General features: G+C 45.9%; 1 protein-coding gene across 3 annotated transcripts in view; it reads left to right on the forward strand.

Annotated features, from left to right (window-relative positions):
• Nucleotides 1-3,684: 3,684 nt before the first annotated feature.
• ARK2N (arkadia (RNF111) N-terminal like PKA signaling regulator 2N) overlaps nt 3,685-23,037 on the forward strand; it is a 48,932-nt gene continuing 29,579 nt past the window's right edge. For 2 of the 3 annotated variants that reach the window (XM_054054273.1, XM_054054274.1), the window contains exons 1-2: nt 3,697-3,857; nt 20,217-21,033. In XM_054054273.1, the coding sequence (XP_053910248.1) occupies nt 20,310-21,033 (724 nt within the window). In that variant the 5' untranslated portion in view covers nt 3,697-3,857; nt 20,217-20,309. Of the gene's footprint in view, nt 3,858-20,216; nt 21,034-23,037 lie in introns of all 3 variants that reach the window. The other variant, XM_054054275.1, reaches the window with a different exon arrangement.

A 23,037-nucleotide genomic window follows, 5' to 3' on the forward strand; every position in this document is an offset into this window, starting at 1 on the left:
ATCACTGCTCTGGGCAACCTGGGCCAGGGCCTCCCCACCCTCACAGCAAAATATTTCTTCCAGAAATCTCACCTAAATCTCCCCTGTTTCAGCTTAAAACTGTTGCCCCTTGTCCAGTTGCTGCATTCCTTGATAAATAGCCCCTAATCTCAGATTTCCTTGCTGCCCTGCTTGTTCCCCCTTATGCTGACATCACAAATATCGCATGCACCCACAAGCCTGGTGCTTTTGCAAAGGAAGATTTTTACATGTTTGTTAAGAAAAAGATTGCAAATTACTGTTTTAAAAGAAAATAATGAATCCAAGCGCGACTTCTTCCTGAATCTCCTGCTTATTCTTACTTCTCTGATAAGAACTTATAAGTTCTTCTGAGGTGGTATGTGACATCTGCCTGTTTTCCATGACCATGTGTGTAATTTAGGTGGGTGGGGGGCTTAATGCACACACATGAGTCTATCCTGTCAGCCCTATAACAGGTAGTGTGCTACGAGCAGTGGCTGTGGAGGAGCAGGATCCTCCAAGGTATGTTCAACACTTAAACTTCCCAGGCATTTGTAGGCTCTGATAAGGATTTAAGGACTGTACTGAAATGATTGCTGCCACACGTTTTCAAATTGCGGAGCACTATCAACCACACACTACACAGCTGTGCAGCACACATACCCCAGGGCTGTGAAGCTAAACGCGCTGATTAAGAAACACCCAAATGATGTTTAATGTATGCACTGTAATGTTGCTCTAATTGCATACCATGCTTCCCCCACCCAGCCCGCAGGTTTCAGGCAGTGCAGAGGCAGGATCACCAGAACCGTGTTAGAGGGCGACTGGTGGGAGGGTTTGCGGTGCTGGGCTCGTACTGCCTGTTCCAATGTCTCTCCCAAGCTCAACCCTCCTTGTCATCTGGCTCCAGCACAGGGGAAGGTGTTTCTTTCGTCGTCTTTGCTTTTAAAAGTTGTTTTGTGTTAGAGCAAAAAAATCTGAGAATCTCCTGCAAATGGGGAGAAACCAACATCTAGAAATATCAGCAGCCCCTGAAGACATCGGGCATGGACCAGGGCCTGTTTATACCAGGCAACGTCACCATGAAGAGCAGTGGTGCTGTCCCTGTCAATTTATAGATACCTGGGTTGCAGAAGATGATGGCGATCATTTTGAGTGGGGTATCTGCCCCCAGGAGCTGTTACTTCACTGCAGAAACTGATCTCCCTAATCTGCCAGAAGAAAGATTCTGTCCCTTCGTGTCCTCCATTGAAGCAATCACATCTGCATCTCGACAAGGACCTGGACAAGGTGGAGTAGTGGGGCTGTGAAAACCTCATGAGGTTCAACAAGGCCAAGTGCAAGGTTGTACACCTGGGTCAGGGCAATCCACAGTTTCAATACAGGATGGGGGATGGCGTGGTTAAGAGCAGCCCTGCAGAAAGACTTGGGGTGCTGGCTGAAGAGAAGCTCAACATGGGCCAGCAATCTGTGGTTGCAGCCCATAAGGCCAACTGTGTTTTGGGCTTTCTTCACTTCCCCTTCCACTCTCTTCCTCCTGCGAGCCAGCTCCAACCACTGTGCTTGGTTTGCGCTCTTTTGCTTTGCCACTGGGAAGTCAAACGAAGTGGTGTGCGGTTAGCCCACAGACAGGTCTCCTCTTGGCTGATTCACGCACTGGAGACCACCTCCTCTTGCCTCTGCGATGAAGGACCCAGGAACAAACAGCATGAACAGCTCTGGCGGAGGCTGCTGAGTGCTGGTCTCTCGTTGTACAGCACATCCCACCCTGCCAACCTGAGCCCAGAGACCTCAACAGGCCCCACTCCAGCTGAGGAAGGGCGCATATAGAATGGTTTGAGGTGGAAGGGACCTTAAAGCCCATCCAGTTCCAACCCCTCTGCCATGGGCAGAGACACCTCCCACTGGATCAGGGGCTCAAAGCCCCATCCAACTTGGCCTTGAACCCCTCCAGGGATGGGGCAGCCACAGCTTCTCTGGGCAACCTGGGCCAGGGCCTCACCTCTCTTATTGTGAAGAATTTCTCCCTAATGTCTAAAGTAAATCTTCCCCTTCTGATTTAAAGCCATCTCTCCTTGTCCCACCACTCCATGCCCTTGTTAAAAGTCCCTCCGCAGCTTTCCTGGAGCCCCTTTCAGTACCAGAAGCTGCTCTAAGGTCTCCTTGGAGCCTTCTCTTCTCCAGGCTGAAAAAAACCAACTCTCTCAGCCTGTTCTCATAGCAGAGGTGTTCCAGCTCTCACACCATCTTCATGGTTTCCTCTTGTCTGGCTCAAACTGATCCATGTCCTTCCTGTGCAGAAGACTCCAGCACGGAACACCGGGATGCAGGTGAGGGCTCATGAGAAAGGAGGCTGAAGGGGACATCTCATCACCGTCCACCACTGCCTGAAAGGAGGTTGCGGTGAGGTGGGTGCTGGTCTCTTCTCCCAAGTAGTGGGTGACAGGAAAAGAGGGAATGGTCTCAAGTTGCACCAGGGAAGGTTTGGATTGGATATTAGGAAAAATGTCTTTTCTGAAAGCCTGCTGAGGCGTTGGCGGGGGGTGGTGGAGTCCCCATCCCTGAGGGATGTAAAAGAAGGGTGGACGAGACGCTCAGGGATATGGATCAATAGTGGACAGGAACGCTTGGACTTGACGATCTCTGAGGTGTTTTCCAGCCACACCATCCCATGATTTCATGACAGCCAAGCAGCGATATGGGGGTGCAGCCAGGGGACTGGGAGAGTACGGGGCACCCATGGGAGCCAGGGTGGGTCAGGCATGGGAACCACGGGCAGATAGGGAAAGGGCGGGGCCTGCTTGAGGAGACCACGCCCCACCACTATATATGGTGTGGAGCGAGGGCGTGGCGCCTGTGGGCTGAGGCCACGCCCCTGTCACCATATATGGGGTGAGCAAGGGGCAGAGCCTGTGGGCTGAGGCCACGCCCCTTATGACCATACATGGGATGTGGAGTGAGGAGGCGGAGGCTGCGGGCTTAGGGCACGCCCCCTGCCAACATCTATGGGTTGAGGCACAAGGGACGGGGCTTTGGGGCTGAGGCCATGCCCCTTCCCACATGTAGGTGTTGGGATGGGGGCGGAGTCTGCAGACTGAGGCCGCTCCTCTTCACCATGTATAGGACAGTAGAGCGGGGGCAGGGCCTGCATGATCTGGCCACGCCCCCTCCCCACACCGCCAGGGAGGGAAGTTATGGGGAGGAGCATGAGGGCTGAGACCACGCCCCTTTTCCCACACTGTTGTGGTGGGACGGAGCCTGTGTGCTCTGGCCGCGCCCCCGTATCCATCCCAGTCCCCGCACCTCATCCCTGGGGGAGCGCGAGGGAGAGGCGCTTCCGTGGTCTGGCCACGCCCCCTGTCTCCCAAGCGCGCCGCTGGGGGGGCCGGGAGGAGTGAGGGGGCGGGGCCAGACTCCGTGGGGAGAGCGAGGGAGCGTGGCCTTAGGGCCTGTGGGACACGGGAAGGGGCGGGCCTTATGGTGTAAGGAAGCAGGGGCGTGGCCTGCGCGCTGAGTCCACGCCCCCTCTCCCGTTCCCGGGGCTTGGGGAGAGCGAGGGGGCGTGGTCTGATGGCCGAGGCCGAGCCCCCTCCCCGGCCTCCGGAGCGCGGGAAGTGAGGAGGCGTGGCCTGAGAGCTGAGGCCACGCCCTCGTCTCTGCCGCCGGGCGGTGCTGGCGTGCGTCGTGCGCGGCGCGAGGCGGAAGTGACGTCACGCAGCGGACCCCGCGGCCGCCGGTGACATTTTCGGCGGCGGCGAAGAAGAAGAAGAAGATCTCAGTTGCTCCTCCCGGCTGCCCATGCCCCAGCTGCCGCCGCCCCCCGCGGGCGAGTCCAGGAGGGGCCCCGCGTCCCGCCGGTGAGTGGGGGCTGAGGTTCCGCGCGGGGGGCCGGGGCTCGAGGGGGGCCTCAGGGCGGAGCCGCCGCCGCGGGCCCCGCTCAGGCAGGCACCGGGCTCGTCCCCACGGCCTGTGGGTCCGGCAGCAGCGGCCGGGGGCCTGGTCCCGCTTCCCCCCCGGTATGGGGACGGTGATAAGGCGGCTGCCCGGTGCGTGGCTCTGTGGGAACGAGAGGAATGGTTGGACTCGATGATCCAAGAGGTCTTTTCCAACCTGATGGTTCTATGGGGTGACCGCCAGCCCCGGTGGAACCGGTTCTGCCTCCCCCGGGTGTGGGGTCAGGTATAAGGTGGGCGCACGGTGTGTGGCTCTATGGGGTAACCTCCAGCCCCTGGGGAAGCGGTCCTGTCTCTTTCCGGTGTGGGGTCGGGGATGAGGTGGGTGCCCGATGTATGGCTCTCTGGGGTGACTGCCAGCTCCAAGCCCTTAGTCCAACCCTGGCCTGGAGGTGGCAGGTGAAAACAGTACCACATGTCCTGGAAGGAACTTCTGGGCACTTTGTGTTCCCCAGGAGTTCTGGGATGTATTGGGGACTGCAGTAGCTCCAAGAGGAGAAACCCTCCCAGTGATAAGGCGAGTAACACCTCTGGTTCTATGCCTCTGTAGGTTTTTTGCTTCCTTGTTTACCTTGCGTGATGTGAGGACATAGGTTTTATGTGGAAAGCATTTCAAGTTCACAGAATCATATAATCAGAGTCATAGAGTGGCTTGTGTTGGAAGGGATCTTAAAGCCCACCCAGTTCTAATCCTCTGCTGTGAGCAGGGACATCTCCCACTGGATCAGGTTGCCTAAAGCCCCATCCAGCCTGGGGCCTTGAACACCTCCAGGGATGGGGTAGCCACTTCTCTGGTTAACCTGTGACAGTGCCTCACCACCCTCACCGTGGAGAACTTCTTTCTAATGTCTGATTTAAGTCTTTCCCCTTCCAATTTATGCTTATCTGGCCTGAGCTCCCATTAAGCTTCTAACACCTAATGAGTTACAGATGTGGTTTTCAGTGGCAAAGCCATCCGCAGAGACTATAAAATTTAACCGTGCTACTTAGAATCATAGAATGGTTTGGGTTGTAAGGACCCTTAAAGCCTTGAACAACTCCAGCGATGGGGCATCCACCACTCCCCTGGGCAACCTGATCCAGTGTCTCACTTCCACCTTTGTTAGGTGGCAACTAATTGTACTTGTGTCTTAGTTGGTTAATAGCGGAACAAGACTACTTGTCTTAAAGGTGTATACACCTTTGTGGAACTATGAGTGCAATAACTTAGTTTAACAAGGTCTTGGTTGTAACCAGTTACACACTTTAAAGCAGCACAAAGTACCTAACAACATTTCAAAGGCTGAAAAAAATATCTGTATGCATACTATGGCAAAAGCCATTCCTGTTTGGTCGTGGGTTTTAATATTAGCGAGTAATTATAGCTTTTTGAGTGGTGAACCTTTGAGCTCTTGACCGTCTGTTTAAAAATGTAAAATTTCTCTCGTTCTACCCCAGTGCCCAAGATTTTGTTTGGTTTTAAGGCTTCTCTGGTACGTGTCAAGCAAAAGACCAAATAATGATTTCACTTACAGGCATGTGCTAGCCTATTTCCAGTTTTCAAGGTAAAAATTTAAGTACGAACAGTAATAGCTCTCCCTTTAGAACAGCAAACAAATGCTAAATTTAAAATGTTTCCCTTAAAGTATTCTACATTGCATAAGTCTATTAAAAAAATGTAATGTTTGACCTTGAGTACAGTACTCTTGAGGTCTTCATCTTGTGGTTCTCCTGCCCTAGTTAACACCTTTAATTGCTGTTTCTGTGATACAAGAGTTGAAAGTCAGGCAGTCACAACAGAGCAGCTTCCCTGTTGCCCTGGAGGAGGGAAACATTGCCTTTGCGGAATGAGTAGGTTTGTAACGAGCTCTCAGGAGAACAGTAAGTTGTTTCTTGTGTGTTTGCTAAACCCAAACACCCCCCCAACAGACGTGTACGATACAAAAGCAGTGAGATGAGGTACATAGAACTTGGCTGAGGGACAAAAAACACTTCTAAGCATAATTTTCTGGGTATTTCTGTTAGTCCAGATGAGGCCACGAAGATCATCCGAGGTGTGGAGCACCTCTGCTATGAGTACAGGCTGAAAGAGTCGGCCTTGTTCAGTACAGAGAGAAGAAAGCTCTGGGGAGACCTTAGAGCAGCTTCCTGTACTGAAGAGGGCTACAGGAAAGCCGAGGAGGGACTCTTTACAAGCACCTGGAGTGATAGGACCAGGGAGAATGTATTTCAACTGAAAGAGGGCAGATTTACATGAGATCTTGGAAAGAAATGTTTACCTGTGAGGTCAGTGAGGCCGTGGCCCAGGTTGCCCAGGGACGTCGTGGTTGCTGTTTCCCTGGAGGTATTCAAGGCCAGGGTGGATGGGGCTTTGAATAACCTGATCAGCTGGGAGATGTTCCTACTTGTGGTGGGGCATTAGAACTGGATGGGCTTTAAGGTCCCTTCCAACCCAGAGCTTTCTATGATCCCATTTATTGTGTCTAGTGGTCTAGAGGGGTCTGGTACTGGGAAAGGAAGTTTCAAAGGTGGTGGTTATGTGGCTACTAAAGCTGATGAAATACTGCTTTCTGTGGCTCTGCTGCACCAGTCACACTGGTATTTTGTCTAGGGGATGGGGAGGAGGGACAGTGGGGGTGATGGAAGGTAGTACGTGAGTTTGGGCAGGTGGTGTTGCTGCCCAAGTATGAGGATAACAGTTCTGACTCATTTTAAAAGAATTGAATTTTTAATTATAATGTGTCAACTATTTCTGTTTGCTCTTCAACCTAATTGCTAGCTGGCATTATGAGGAGTTCGATGAGGAATTCCTGAGAAATCAGGAAGAGGAAAGGACCGTGGTCTTACACATTCAAGTGTATGATGTGTATCACACTGCAGCCTGGCCATCCAGGGTTGCACTCAGTAAGCGTACAAGGACTCCCTGCTCCTTGGGAATTGAAGATCACAAACAAGTTGGCAAATGAGTGGCTGCATTAAACTGGGTGCTGCGGAGGGAAGGGAAAAGGGAAGGAACTTGAAGCCAACCACAAGTCAGTTGAGAAGAGTAGATATGAAGCAGTCACAACCCACACAAACCAAGCGCTGCTCTGACTGATAGAAGGGGTGGTATGCGTTTGTATGTGTTTGACAAATGGGCAGAACATGCTGGCAGTTGACAGTGTGGAGGAGGTGGGGATTAATGAGGTGAGATAAGATTGGATGAACAAAGAGTAAATATAGAGAATCATGAGGGGCTTTGAACTCTAAGCATTAGGGAGATAAGTTGGGGTAACTTGATAGGAGCAATGAGAAATAATTGCCTCAGTTGTCCTGACCCCCATCTCCTTGGGGGGCTCCCTTGCCTTGCTGTGGTTTGGTTCATTTTCTTTGCTATCTCTTGTATATTATCACGTCAACTCCCTGCCTCACCAAGGATGTATGGGCCATCGATGACCCACCTGTACGTGGACATCTCACTCAAACATCTGTTAATGAGGTAGGAGTCTCTACGTACCAGACGGTGCAAGCAGCTGCAGGCCAAGCATTCACAACTCTGACCAAAATGTCACTGCTGGATACATTAAAAGCTTTGGAAGCTCTTTAGATGAGTAAATAGTTTAAGCAACCTGCCTTTAGTTTTTTATAACATTTAAAAGTTAGCGTGTTGATGGTACTTGTTGACGGAATCGGGTCTCTGGTCAAGCTCAGCTTCTGTGTGTTTATCTGCAGTTGACTAAATGACTTAGAAAACTGTAAACATTGACAGAAACCGAGCAGCAGATTTAATAACACATTGACTAGATCAGAGTGAAAGATTTAATTACCGTAGTTGCAAGCGTATAACTCGCACCTCTGAACAAACAGTCTGGAGAAGAAGTACCGAAGCTTAAAAAGTCTTTGCTGGCCAGAACGTTTTTGGTAGCGGTGTGGAACCAGAAATGAAGCAGCAGTGGGAGGGCAGGGCAGGCTGTGAGAAAGCTGTGTGGTACAGTGCATGTCGCTGCACAGTCACAGCTCTGAGATAACCTGTGGCTTTCATGTCAAGGAAACCGCTTTTGTCTTGACTTTCCAGTACATTAATTGAAGTTCAGCAGGGAGCTGACACTCGTGCTTTTAACTTTAGCACTGTGTTTTGGGAGCAGCTGAACTGTTAAGGGAGCAGAATCTGTGGGAGCAAGCATTATTATGGGGAACATAGTGTGACTTTTGTGGTGATTTTTGTTATCTTTGTTGCATCTTTGTTCTGGGTTTTTAATGCTTGCTGCAGTTCTGAGCTTGCGACTTGAAGTCTAGGACGTAACCTTGACAAATGTGCAGTTCTGAGCCAAAAGAAAACTGAGTGAAAGAGACTGAAAATGTGCATATAGTGTAAACATCAGCCTCTGCGGTTGCCTTATTGTAACTCTGTGTATTGCTGAGCTGGACTGGAGTGGCTGGTACCTTGTCACCTATTTAGGGTTAGAATGTGAATCTGTGACTGCTCATTCACACTTGTTAGTGTTCCCTCTTCACCTGTCTGATCAGCACGAACAGAGCCTGTACAGCGAAGTAATTTCTCCATGGCTGTGACTTACTTTCTGCAGTTCAGGCACACGTTGATTACTCAGTCAGGGCTGAAAATGTGATGCAGCTCCTTCACTGAGGTGTTGCTTTTACACTGTTGCAGATGCATTACAGAATGCATGGGGAGGTCAAGTAACACTGCCGTGATCATGTGGCAAGTCAGCTTTAGGTTCAGAATGATCCAGCCTAATATCCCTTTTTATTTCAGAAGGCATTTAGGGTTTTGTATTAATCTGACCACATAGTCTGTCTCTTGAATGCTCAGAAATTAAGCAGCAGAATAGTGTACAGGTTTCAGCCGTATCATGTGTTGTGATATTTGGTCTCCAAGAAGACAGCTTAAAAGCTGGTAGGACTCAGCTTGACTGCTTTTTAATCATAACCAGAGCAGATGGTCACTTTTTAATTAAATGCAAGTGTTTAAGACTTTCAAGTTAGCGCTTTTGTTTCAGCATCTATTGGTTATGGATTTGACTTTATAGGGAGAGATCTGCAGTGTCCTGTGCTTTCCTGCTTTGGTACTTCAGAATTTCCTCGAAATATGCAGGAGGAGCCAGGCTATGGTTCGATAATTGTTCTTCTTGCTATGTTTCTACGGTCAAGTCTCCTTTCTTGGTGCTCAGTCATTAGGCTTTGCAGACTTATTTTAGAGAAGGCAAATTTCGCTTGCATTCATCCAAAATGGGCAGAGACCAAGTGACTCACAGTAGCGGAACTGGGAATAACTAAGCGCCAGACTTTATAATACCACTTGTCTGTGTGATGATGCAGTTATTACCACTTCAGTAATTTGTTTTTCATTGGGAATATTACATTTCCATGATGCCAGTGTCAGGCTGGTTCTGTATGGTCCAACAGGATTGTCAGGCTTTCTGAAGTAAGAAGCAACTTAATATGATAGCCAGGTAAGGTTAAGACAGAACTCTCTACTGACACTCTGGCTTTCTCATCAGCTGGTCATCTCCTGACTCCTCAGCTCATGCTCCCAGTTCTTGTTCTCTGGGAATGCCAACTCTTGCTGGAGAGGCAGTGCTGAGTAATCTGTCAAAAGAAAAATTTTAGAGGAAAAGGTTGGTAAAGAGTGGGTCAGGGAGCTGCATTGTAATTCCCTGTGCTTGTAGTTAGAAATACAGTAAGAAAAGGGGTTTTAGAGGCTCTCTCCTGATGAAGTGAGGTGGATGAAATGCTGTATCCTGGGGCCTCATTCTGTTTAATAAGCTGTCTTTTGGAAATGAAGTTATTGTTACAGGAAGGAGCGGGCTTTTAGATGGTGGTGCCGATCAGCTGGGTTACTCGTAAACACAGCTCAGTTGTCAATAGATACGGTTCATGCATAGCTGGTAATGCCTTTTTATTGCACTACCCAGAATCCGTGAAGAATCAGAAAAAAAATTTCTTTGAGTATTGTTTTTAAAAAGCATTTGAGGTAATGTTTAATGCCTTATCTATAGACTTTTCAGCTCACTGTAACAAAGAAAATTCAGGAATTATTGAATACAGCTGAGCTAAGATGAAGAAAGTTAGCATCTTACCACAGCTTACTATTGAGGGCTTATGAAGAACCAGACCCCGATTTAAAGTTAGTTTGATAGCAGACTCTTAATTATCCTGTTTGTTTAGGTCACCAACATGTTATTTCTACTTTCTAACACTTGCAGTGGATTTCACTGTGGTGTGTGGAACTCTTCAAGCGTCAGCAATAATAAGACTGTTTTGAATGAACAGGATGAGGTTGAATTAATACTCCAGACTTGGTGTTATTCTAGCTCTGCTCTTGCTGGGGAAGTGTTACATGTTATTTGCATCTGCTGTTGCTAACCATTAGTTTTATTCTTAAGAAAGCTGTACCAGCCGAGCCTTTTTCTTAAATCAAGGACAATAATGCAGCAAATCCTCTTGGGGTAAATGGTGCTTTGATTTAAGGGTAAGTAATTTGAGGGGGATGTGTGGGTTTGTTTTTTATCCTATCAGTACTTGCATAGTACTAATGAAAACTTTTAGTTTTCTTTTGCTCTTTTTAGAGCTGGTAACCTTTTACATCCTGTTATTTAATTTTTGTAGTCAAATATATGCAAAATCTTCTGTATGTTGTGGGAAAGAAATGTCTGTTTCCTGGTCTGTGTTATTTGCTCAAAGTTAGAAGTCGTTTCTCTTCACCTCTGCCAGCTGCGAGTAAATGCTGTAGGACGTATCTGATAGTAAAACCCATGTCAGAAGCATTATTCATAATGCACATATAACTGGCTTTTGACCCAGTAAGTACTGTTCTTGGAATTCTGCAAGCAGATTTTGTTCATTTGTAGAACGAAACTGTGTTTACTTCATACTGTTCTTTCATTTGTTGTTTGCAAAAGCTTATTCTAAATTAAAACTCTCCTGCACTGTCTTTTTTTCTCTTTACCAGGCTTCATTCTCCTTCCATTACAAACTGTGCCACAGTCCTTCTAGCTCTCCCCAGATCCACTGGCATTTGTTTGTGTCTGCTGCATCCTACAATAATTTAACTTTTTTTTGTTACACTGGTTTCTTAAGAAAGCTTAAGTAAGGAGGAGAGTGTTAGTGTTTGTAAGGATACAGACTCAAGGTTCACTGCCTCGAGTTAGCTGTGCTCTTGAGGATGGTTCTGTGGCACAGGTGAGCTTTCTTGGTGAGAAGGTTGCGGGTCACTTCCTGTGAAGCTTTACCTGTTACATACCTACTCCTGATTAGCTCATAACAGACCTTCCTTCGCCAGGAGGAACATGTGAAGGCTATGGTGTTGATTGTTGGCAATCTAGTGGATGCTGCAATTGATTTGCACCTCTTGTTATTGGTCAAAAAAACGGTCAAGGGTTTGGTGTCCAGAATATCCAGCAGCTGGTATCTTACACTTTCATCATTTCAGTGCGGTGTGACTTTGCCATCAGTGTAATGATAACATTTTTTTCAGTAGTACACCTACTACAAATTCATGTTGCAATAGTTAATTATTGAGCTTGTAATATTAAATCTAAAGAAACAAATGAGTAAAAGTCATTGCTGGTGGATGAGAAATGACTTGATCAGGTTTGGTTGGCTTACAGCTCCTTTTTCAGCCTTTCTGTAGAATTTGGATGTGTCACCCACTCTCTCTTTTTCAGACCATGAAATGGCTGTGTTACTGCCCAGTGCCAGGAACATCCTGACCAAAAGCAAAGATACTGGTGTTGGATTAGAGTATTGGAAGCTTAAAAATGTCCGAGTGTCATTTTTATTTCCTGTGGCAAAGATGTGTGAAAAGGTGTGATTATAAAGTGCTTAAACTGTAGAGGGGCTTACTTAACTTGTCTTTGTTAAATGACTGTCATAAATCCATTGTGTTTCTAGTTCAGCTTGAGCTTTTAGAGAGCTGTCAGAGAGAGCAGTGGCGAGCCGCTGCACGAGCTACGGAAGTACCCGCAAGACAGCCTGGGCGGTTGTAGCGTGGGTTAGGTAGGCAGCACTGTTAGTGGAAAGGAATATTATACAGAACTTGACAAAACATCTTTCTTATCGGCTGAGAATATCTGTCTTGATGTCAACGGTTGTGCAATTTTGGAGTGGTGTTTCGCAAGATAAGGTGAACCATCCAATGGTCACCCTTGCTCCAGGCCTGTGGCTGCTGTCCGTTGTGTAAAGTGCTCACCTTGTTCCCTCCTGGACCCTGCTCTGATATCATTGGGATTTGGGCCGAATGATGAGGTGCTTAGCTTTCCTCTGGGAGGCTGAACCAAGGAAGAACTTGATGAGTGCGAACTGGCACAGCATGTAGGCAGTTCAGCTTCTTCGGGATGGTGGTGGACAGTGGAATGGACTGAGGAGGGCCTCTGGAACCACAGCCTAAACTGGCCCAGCAGGTAGGCAGTTCAGCCTTCTGAGAGCGGTGTTGGACTGCGGGGTGGACTAAGGGTTCCAAGAACCACAGCCTGTGTCCCACTGCACCCCTTACTGCTTCAAGATTCCACATAACAGCAGTGGCTACGTTTGTGCCTGTCTGTGCTGGAGCTTTGATTATTGCAGGAGACAGACGCAAGCCCTTCTTAAGTGAGTACTGTGGTACTGAGATGACTTTACCACATCAAAGTTCAGTTTCAGTTGTCCCCAGGTGAAGCTGTTCGCAGGTAATGCACAGTGTGTTACTGTCAGACTATTTCAGGTAAATGTTCTTAATAGAAACAAAATCTGTGCCCTGAAAATCAGAGCTAATGTGTTACTGTTGTGCCCAAGCAATTTAAAATGTGGCTTTAAAATGAGGAATAGTGTGGCCATCAGGAGTAGGGAAATGATCTTTCCCCTATTCTCAGCACTGGTGAGGCCGCACTGCAAATCTTGTGTTCATTTCTGGGCCCCTCACTGCAAGAAGGACATCAAGAAGGTGGAGCATGTCCAGAAAAACGGAATGGAGCTGGAGAAGGGTTTAGAGCACAAGCCTTATGAGGAGCGGCTGAGGGAGCTGGGGCTGTTTAGTCAGGAGGAAAGGAGACTGAGAGGAGACCTTATTACTGGGTACAACTAACTCCCTGAAAGGAGGCTGTAGCGAGGTGAGGGTTGGTCTCTTCTCCTTGGTTGCCAGTGACAGGACAAGGGGAAATGACCTCAAGGTTTGCTGGAGGAGATTTAGGTTGGATATCAGGGGGAATTTCTTTACTGAAAGGATTCTCTGGCACTGGCAGAGGCTGCCCAGGGAGGTGATTGAGTCCCCATCCCTTGAGGTGTTTAAAAGACAGTAGATGTTGTACGTGGGGACATGGTGTGGTGTGAACTCAGCAGGGCTGGATCAATGGTGGGACTCTATGATCTTAAAGGTCTTTTCCAACTGAAACCATTCTGAGATTGTGATTTGATTCATTCTATTTTATATGTTCTTTATTGAAGACAATAGAACAATAGGCCAACATTTCTTTAGATGAGAAGGTCTGTTTATATAGAATGGCACAAACTAGCAGAGGAAGGACAAAACTCATTTCCTTTGAGGTATAGAAATGGATAAGTGAAGTGGGAAAAATTGTGAAACTCTAAACCTTTGAAAAGATGGCATGTCCATATGACTGTCCTCAGTAGAATGATCTTCTGCAAGCTAATATGTGGGAGTCAAAACGAAATGAAGCATGGCTTTCCTAGCATTGATTTCTGCTACTAGTTTTGTTGAAAGAATAATGAAAAATCTAAGAGCAAGTCACTTCAGTGTTTAGAAACAGACAGCAATAAAAATGTACCCCCATCATCTTTAGAGTAGAGAACACTGTGGGCTTTAAGTTGCTGCACACTTGAAAGGAATGGTTTCGCTATGAGAAAGAAATGAGATTTTAGAAGGCTAAGTGCAGCCAACCCTGCATCCCTTTATCTGTATGCTAATGAATTTGTTTTTGCAAAGACTGATTTTTTTTTTTTTTTTTGTGGGATTCCGGTACAGCTGGGAATGTTTCAGGAAGCCTGTGTGCAGGCCTGTGAAGTAACCCATTGCTGGTAGTTACCTTTCATTTGAAAGAGGCAGGATATGTGCATTAAGCATTACCATGCAAAACCCTGTATTTAAATGCGAAGTAGAGTGGCTTACTTATGTTGAAAAATGTGACTTTTCAAAGTTGCAAAAGATGCTCCGCAAACCTCTGTTTTAACACATATGCTTGTAATTTTTATTTAGCCTTGGATAATTTGTATATGCAGCCTGTTGAGCACTCAGCAGGAACAGCCTATTTTTAACCTGCTTGTTTATGCAAAATCAGTTGAAACATAGTATTAGTTTAATCCTTGCTTCTTTTGTTTCTCGCCACAATTCTTCTACCAGGGTTCTATTCTTTGAGATTGCTACCAGGCCTGATTTATGAATCATCTGATAAAGAGCCAGCTCCGCTCCCAGAAATGTGCCTTAAGTAGAATTGCATGCCAGTGAGTCAGCTTCAGGGCAGCATTTTCAAAGGAACGCTATATAAATTACACAGTATTCACGCGGGGGTGGCTTAGTGTTATGAAAAATCTGCTCTCGAGCACCGTGCACACACATCCACACAGAGCTGAGTCAACTCCCTTGAGTTAAAAGAAGTGCTGGTCATGCTTCTGTTGTTTCAAGTGCATGAGTATGTGTGACACTGTGGTATCTTGGGGAGGAGACGGTGACTATCATCTCCAAAAGACACCAGTTGGGGAGTACAGAAAGTGTTGGCCCTTCTGCATTTGTCTGGATGAAGGTTATTGTTTCCTGATAGAGGTCGAAGTATTGGGATTGAATAGTTTTTAGTTGCTTAGATGTTTGTTGGGCATGTCCTTGTATTATTTGTATGTGGTCAGCTTGCTGAATTAATTGTGTTGGCTTTTAATGGGAAGGAAGGCAATTTGCATAGAAAAAAAAGGGTACCAATGTGCACTTGCACCTGCAAAGGTTTTTGGTGGAGCTTCAGAGGTGGCTGGAGTCATTGGCACTTCACATCTTCAGAGATACGTGGCTTGCTGTCACAAGAGAACGTAACTTTTGTCTGTGCCAAAAGTTTCTCTTGTGTTATGGCATGGACTTGCAGGTTATGGTCAGCTCTTTGGTGCTCAGGCAACGTGCTGCTTTGGTCCTTTCCCAAGACACCATCCTGGGGTGCGCAGTCTGTCAAGTGTTTGATTCAGTGTTCTTGGTGGGTTTGCCTGAGTGTGTATATGTAACAAAAGTCAGATGGTTTACTTAATTGTATTAGTGTCATTTGTGTACACTTGTCATTACTGCTCTTTTGTTCCATCTGTGGTCAGTTATGTTGGGTAGATGTGACATAATTGGATAATTATGTCCACTGGTGATGGACATAATAGTTTGTTAGTGTAAGCCACACTGTTCTTCTGTATAAATAAAAAAACATATTCAGATACCGATGAAAATGGTGACTTCTCTGAGGCTGGAGCTGCAAGGCGGTAGATGCTGCCTTTCAGCTCCAGGGACAACACTAAGTATTGATGCAGGCTGAGGGATGAGGAGATTGAGAACAGCCCTGCAGAGAAGGACTGGGGGTGCTGGTGGATGAGAAGCTGGACATGAGCCGGCAACGTGCGCTCGCAGCCCAGAAACTATATCCTGGGCTGCATCCAAAGCAGCGTGGCCAGCAGGGCGAGAGAGGCGATTCTGCCGCTCTGCTCTGCTCTTGTGAGACCCCACCTGGAGTCCTGCTTCCAGATCTGGAGCTCTGAGCACAGCAAGGACATGGAGCTGTTGGAGTGGGTACAGAGGAGGCCACAAAAATGGTCAAAGATCTGCAGCACCTCTCCGATGAAGAGAGGCTGAGAGAGTCAGGGTTGTTCAGCCTGGAGAAGACTCCGAGGAGGCCTTATTGCAGCCTTTCAGTACAGAAGGGCGCTGTTAGGAAAGATGGGGAAAAGCTTTCTAGCAGGACTGTTGACAACTGGCCAAGGGGTGATGGTTTTAAACTAAAAGAGGAGATGTTTAGACGAGATATTAGGAAGAAATTTTTTATGCTGAGTGGTGAAACACTGGCACAGGTTACCCAGAGAGGTGATGGATGTCCCATCCTTGGGAACATTCCAGGTCAGGTTGGATGGTGGTCTGATTCAGCTGAAGATGTCCCTGCTCCTGACACGGGGGTTGGACCAGATGACCTTCATGGTCTCTTCCAACCCAAACCATTCTGTGATTCTGGGATGTGGAAGGTTCTATAGTTCACTGTGCATTCTGAGCAAGTTAACTCGTATGCAGCAGTGCAGTCTAACTCTTCATTTTTGTAGTCACAAAAGCTTAAAGGATATACTTGATGTTATTTTCTGCAAAAATGTAGGTGCAGATTCTTTTTCAAATTACAGCTTGCAAATGAATGGCTGATGGTGTGAGGAGGTAGGTTGTTCAGACTGTCGGTTTTCAGTGGTGAAACAGCATTAAAAGGCGAGGTTCTGCTAAATAATATTTTCATTTATTTGCTAGAACTGGCGTAAGCAGGTAAATCAGTCACAAGCAGGGAAACAAAGTGGTCTGTTGGACTCCTAGAGAAAGTCTGTCAGTAATAAACTAAAGTGACTTTTGACGGCAAGCTGTATGGAAAGCTTAGTACTTCTGAAGTGAGAATCTGTCATAGTCACATCTGCTGAGAAAAAGAGCTGATTTGCTTCATATAAGCTGGCATCTTTTATCATTAATCAGTTCAATAACACCTAAAATGACAATGTATAATTAAGGTTAGGGTGTCATGGTGTTTATGAAGTATTTCAAGCCTTATCATTTGTTTGGGTGAAACTCATTTCCTTCTGACCTTGCAGGACATGCAGGTATAGAGGCAAACCTTCGCTGAGAGCAAAACCAAGATATTGTGAAGGATGTATGTGTGGCCAGTTATTGATTGATAAAGGGCATGCATGCCATCTTCAATATGACTCCTTGTGCAGTAGTGTATATTATGTAATAGGATACATTCCATTATAGTTTTTCTTTAGAAGGCTACTAACACCTCTGTTTGAATTTAATTTTTTGCTTTTAAAATAATTTATCTTCAAAGATCTCAGAACAAGCAGTGCTGTGAGAGAAATGTTCAGTACTCTCTCCTGTGTCTTAACTGGAACCTGAGAATTCAGGGCGTGATGAGGCCAAACAGCAGGTAGTTTTCAATCAGATCTGCTTTTTGCTGAAGGGATGGTTTGTTGCTTGCTGTCCTTTCCTTCATCTTCCTGCCATCTCTGGAGAAGAATAATTCACTTATTTTCTGGTTCTGTTTTCTTCTGGCTTAGTGAAGTGAATCTACTCAAGAAAGGAGGAGCCAGTGCTGGTGCAAAGGAGGGACAATGACTGCACAGTGGATAGTGAAAGAGTAGAAGGTGAAACCCATCCCTTTTAGTGGCAGCAAGCTGTCCCTGCTAATCTGACCTACAAAATCCTTCTGGATTTCTTCATTAAAGTGCGATTTTCATAGCATGGAAATTATGTGCCTTTACAAATCAGTCCATGATTTGAAAATGCTTCATGTACTGATGTTTGTGTAACTGTAGAAATCTAGCACAGAATTTTTACAGAATTGCCTTTTAAAATCATCTGTGCAGTATCTGCATCAGAAAAAAGGAGAATGGCATTTCTGAGAAATGTCTAATTAAGTATCCATCTGTGTCTGTAAGCGTCAGTGCTGTGTTCTCGTTTCAATAAGAAACTGTTCTTTCCGTAGCATCACCTTGAGATTACATTTTCTAGTACTGTTACTAGAAAAGCGTTTGGCAAGAAAGGAATGAGAGTGTTTCCCTTCAGTCTCTTCCTCTCTCTGATCCATACATTTCTCCAGTAGAACTAAATCAGTACGTCCTTTCTTTGAGACCAGGCTTTCCTTGGCATAGATATTTTCCCCTGAACTGTCTGCGTTCTTCCCTGCAACAAAGTCTGAGTCAGAGCAGGTTGTTTTTTTTTTTTTTTTCACTGAGATCATAGAATGGTTTGGGTTGGAAAGAACCTTGAAGTCCATCCAGTTCCACTACCTCTTCCATGGGCAGGGACACCTCCCACTGGATCAGGTTGCTCAAATCCCCATCCAACCTGGCCTTGAACACCTCCAGGGATGGGGCAGCCACAGCTTCTCTGGGCAACCTGGGCCAGTGCCTCACCACCCTCATTTTGAAGAACTTCTTCCTAATGTCTGATCTAAATCTCCCCCCTTCCAATTTAAAGCTATTCCCCCTTGTCCTATCACTCCATGCCCTTGTAAAAAGCCCCCCCTCAGCTTTCTTGTAGCTCCTTCAGGTACTGGAAGTCTGCTACAAGGTCTGCCTTCTGTGTGAAGATATATCAGGTTATTTTTTATATACTTACTAATGCTAGAAATGTTGGGTTTTTAAGTAGCTTGTTCAATGGACCTGGAGTGTACAAACATAATCTGATCAAGTCTTTTTCTCCATGCACACAGAAGCACGTGTCAGTGTTGACCAGAAATACTTCTATGAAGTTGCTAGTCCCTGTGCTGCTTTCTCACTGAAAATGTAATTCGCTGATCCCTGTGTGAGGGATCAGACTGCATGGTTTGAGTCGTTGAAGTAAGATCCTATTTAATAACAAATAAATCTTCTTAAGTCACTGAATAAGCTGTTGGCAAGTTGGTTCCGTGTAGATGAAACATCAGTTTTTCTGGCTGATAGGCCAGAGGGGTGGAAAAGTGAGTACTGCAGTAAAGGTTCTAATAGTCCCTTTGGGAGTGGAGGGGTAGGTGATGTTCCCAAAGAGGGCGGTTGTGAAAAAAGTCTCTACTTCACTTTGGCTGCCTTTTAGCTTTGAGTTGAGCTCTGTTCTTTGTGCTCCCTAGGCTAAAAGGGTGAATAGCGCAGAAGCTGTCCTGGAATTGTTAGTATTAATTTTCAAATACGTTTCTTTTTGTCAGCTAAATATTTTTCCTGTATGTGTTGAGCTTACTGTATGTGTTGAGCTACCAAACTTTTCCTTACATAAGCAGAAAGTACATCTGAAAACTCTTGGAAAAGATATTTTTCCCTTCAAGTTGCAGGGCCAGAGCAAAGCTGGAAGATCTACCAGCACGGTGGTTCTCTATGGAGAACAAATCTATGTTGTTTGTAGCTAATGTTTTCAGAGATCTTGCCTATAGGTGTCATAAACCCTGTGTCCTTGACAGTTTGGTGTCACTTCACAGCACTTTTTCTAGATCAGTCTTTAGTACGTGAGGTCCTCTGGCTGGTCCTCTGAGCGGTTCCACTGGCAAATTCAATCATCACAGAATTGCCTGAGTTCGAAGGAACCCATAAGGATCATGGAGCCCAGCTCCTATCCCTGCATGGGACAACCCCAGCATTCACACCGTGTGTATGAGGGCCTTGCCCAAATGTTTCTTGAATATTGTTAGGTTTTGTGCCGTGACTGCTTCCCTGGGGAGCTGTTGCAGTGCTCCACCACCCTCTGACTGAAGAAGCTTTTCCTGGTATGGAACCTGCGCACCCTTGGCACATCTTCCTGCCATTCCCTTGGGTCCTATCATTGGTCACCAGAGAGAAGAGATTAGCGCCTGCTCCTTCTCCCTCTGTGAGGAAGCAGTAAACAGTGATGAGGTCTCCCCTGAGTCTTCTCCTCTCCTGGCTGAACAGACCAAATGACTTAGCTGCTCCTTATATGACTTTCCCTCTAACTTCATCACCAATTTTGTAGCCTCCTCTGGACACTCCAGTAGTTCCAGTCATGCTCTGTAATATTCAGCAGCTGTTCAGGTTTTGCTGAAAGTAGCTGGATTTCTCCTATATCTTGTTGGTACTGTAAGTTTGCAAATTACCATAAAAACATTGCCTTTTTATAAGGTTGAGGTCCCGTTCAATTATAAGTAGATTTCTTATGGAAACAGAAATTAAACAGTGTTCTGGTCTGCCCAGGTAGGTGACTACCAAGTCTGGGAATTCTTAGGCTGGCATTGTTCATCAGGTCTAAAATTCTCCACTGAGATTTAAAGTTCTAGGTAAGGAAGTTTAAGTATCTTGCTTATAATATATTGATTTAAATTTTATAAAGTATGAGTTAGGGGTAATATTTTCTTATCTGTTCTGATTATTCTGGTGAGGTGAACCACATGTAATGTGATTTCGCTACCACCTTTGATAGGTGTGTAAAAGGAACAGTAGTTTGGTGTAACAGGATGAGTTCAGTAGGAAAGAGTAAATGAAGAAAACCAATATGATTGTGAACCATGCTGTCCATGACTGAAAGCGATGAGTTGCTTGGGTAATACTGTGAAGAGCAGGACTGAGCAAGTAATTTGGGTCAATTATTCTGACTGTTCTGTTCTCATGCAGGCTGCTGTATTGCTGAAGTCCATATCTGGTTCAACCAGGCTTCCAGACCACGTGCTCCATGCTTTAAGACCAGGAGGACCTTGGTGTTCTGAAATGAAGATGGAGGCAGTGGGAAAAGCGGAAGAACTTGTTGATTTGGAAGTCCCACCAAAGACTTCTGAAAAGCAAGACGCTGCTCCGGATGAAGACGGACCTATAGAACTGGAGACACAAACTCAGAAAGACAACATGCCTGCTGCAGCAGACTCTGCAGTGCTCTCTTCCATGCCTTGCTTACTGATGGAACTGAGGCGAGACTCTTCGGAGTCTCAGCTGGCATCTACAGAAAGCGATAAGCCAACTAGTGGTCGAGTTTACGAGAGTGACTCTTCTAATCATTGCATGCTTTCCCCTTCTTCCAGTGGGCATTTGGCTGACTCAGACACATTGTCTTCCACAGAAGAGAATGAACCCTGTCAGGCTGAAGCTGTTGTAGAGGGAGACCCTTCTGCAGTGTCTGGGCCTGCAGCTGGAAGGAAATCCAGGCGATCCAGGTCTGAAAGTGAAACTTCAACAATGGCTGCCAAGAAAAACCGACAGTCTAGTGATAAGCAGAATGGTCGAGTTACCAAGGTAAAAGGTCATCGAAGCCAAAAGCACAAAGAGAGAATTCGGCTGTTAAGACAGAAACGGGAGGCAGCTGCTCGCAAGAAATACAACCTGCTGCAGGACAGCAGTACCAGCGACAGCGACCTGACGTGTGACTCGAGCACGAGCTCATCAGATGATGACGAAGAGGTTTCAGGGAGCAGCAAGACAATCACTGCGGAGATACCAGGTAGAGGATGTTTTTTAAACTGAACTGTAACGCATCTGACATCGTTTCTCAGCTGTCATGCTAAATTAGATGAGTGACACTTGAGAAAATCCAGGACAACTGCAGCTCTGTGTAAATTTGAAGACTGCAGTATATTAACAAGACACGGGCAAACTGTAAGATCTGTTCTGAGGTTTCAGTGCACTTTTGCACACCACCGAGGCGTAGAAATAGTGAATTGGTGGAAGGACTGTCTTTGAGTAGTGGAATTTTCAGATCTTTTCCTTTGTAAGCCTATATGAACTCCTATTAAGTGCTGTCAAATCCCATTAGGCAGTAATAATCTAATAAATACATTCTTAAGTGGCCAGCTTTGCTTTAATATATTAAGACCACAGCTTGGCAGCTGTGTTAGGGATCGTAGAGTCATAGAATCCCTAGGTTGGAAAAGACCTTTTGAGATCGAGTCCAACTGTACCTGTCCACTACTAAGTGATGTCCTGAAGTACTTCATCTACCTGTCTTTTAAATCCCTCCAGGGGTGGAGGCCCAATCACTTCCCTGGGCAGCCTCTGCCAGTGCCTGAGAACCCTTTCAGTGAAGAAGTTTCTCCTAATGTCTAATGTGAACCTCCCTTGGTGCAGCCTGAGGCCATTCCCTCTTGTCCTATCACTTGGGCAAAGAGATTCAAGCCCACCTCTCTACAACCTCTTTTCACGGAGTTGTAGACAGTGATGAGGTCTCCCCTCAGCCTCCTCTTCTGTACGCTAAACAACCCCAGTTCTCTCAGCTGAGCCTTGTAAGACTTGTTCTACCAGCTTTGTTCCCCTTCTCTGGACGCACTCCAGAATCTCAATATTTTTCTTGTAGTGAGGGGCCCAAAACTGAATACAGGATTTGAAGTGTGACCTCACCAGTGCTGAGTACAAGGGCAGAACAAAGCTCCCACGATCCATGAGGAATTAAATGGTTAGAGTCCTGCTTGGCCAATTAGACATTCACAAGTCTATGGGTCCAGATGGGATCCACCCAGGGGTATTAAGGGAGCTGACAGAAGTGCTTGCCAAACCCCTTTCCATCATCTACCAGTAGTCCTGGCTGACTGGGGAAATTCCACTTGACTGGAGGCTGGCAGATGTTACACGCATTTATAGGAAGGGCTGGAGGGAAGATCTGGGGAACTACAGGCCTGCCAGTCTGGCCTTGGTGCCCAGGAAGGTCAAGGAGCAGGTCATCTTGAGTGCTATGACACAATAGCCAGGACATCAGCATGGATAACACAGCCTATCTCGTGTGTATTACAGTAAGACCCTGATCGCTATTGGAGTTCTGCTGTGCTTGCTGCTCTACATTTCAGTGCATGGCAAACCTACTTAGCCTTATTGTAAATTCTTGCAGATTGTAGCTGGTCACCTATTTTAGGACATAAATAAGAATTTACTGTTTACGCAGGTGCCCAAGCTGTAGCCACACCTAAATTTTAAACATCTTGGACAAAGCTGTTACCATTTTCCTATGTCATAAGGATCTATTATTTTTATATTCCTAATTTTATGACATAACTGTGTTAAGATTGGAGGCAGCAAATTATAAGGGCCTTCTCATAATTTTGTTGCCAAAAGCAAGATGAATTTTTCAAGTTTCTTGTTTGCTGAGTCTTTGTTATCTTATTAGCCCAAAGTGCTGTGGGCAGGATTTTGTGTGAATGATTCTTGCAGCGTATTATACCATAGAACCGTATGGCAATCAAAAATAAAATTACATAAAAATAAACCTTTTGGCTTGCCAATTTTTACTGGTTCACATGCCTTTTTGCCTCTTGTGCTGGAAGATTTTTTTTTTTCTCATGAGATAAGTATCAGCTTACATAGGGCAAGAGCACTTGAAGGAAAACTGCAATAATTAGTCTTATGTTGTTGAACTAATGTTTGCTACGCAAGTTATTTAAAATATTTGCAGAAGATTTTACAAATAACTGTGTTGTAACTGACTTGATGATCGTGAATGTGTCCTTCACCGTGAGAA

Source organism: Cuculus canorus, chromosome Z, assembly GCF_017976375.1.
Source record: "Cuculus canorus isolate bCucCan1 chromosome Z, bCucCan1.pri, whole genome shotgun sequence".
In the NCBI taxonomy this organism is placed as follows: Eukaryota; Metazoa; Chordata; class Aves; order Cuculiformes; family Cuculidae; genus Cuculus; species Cuculus canorus.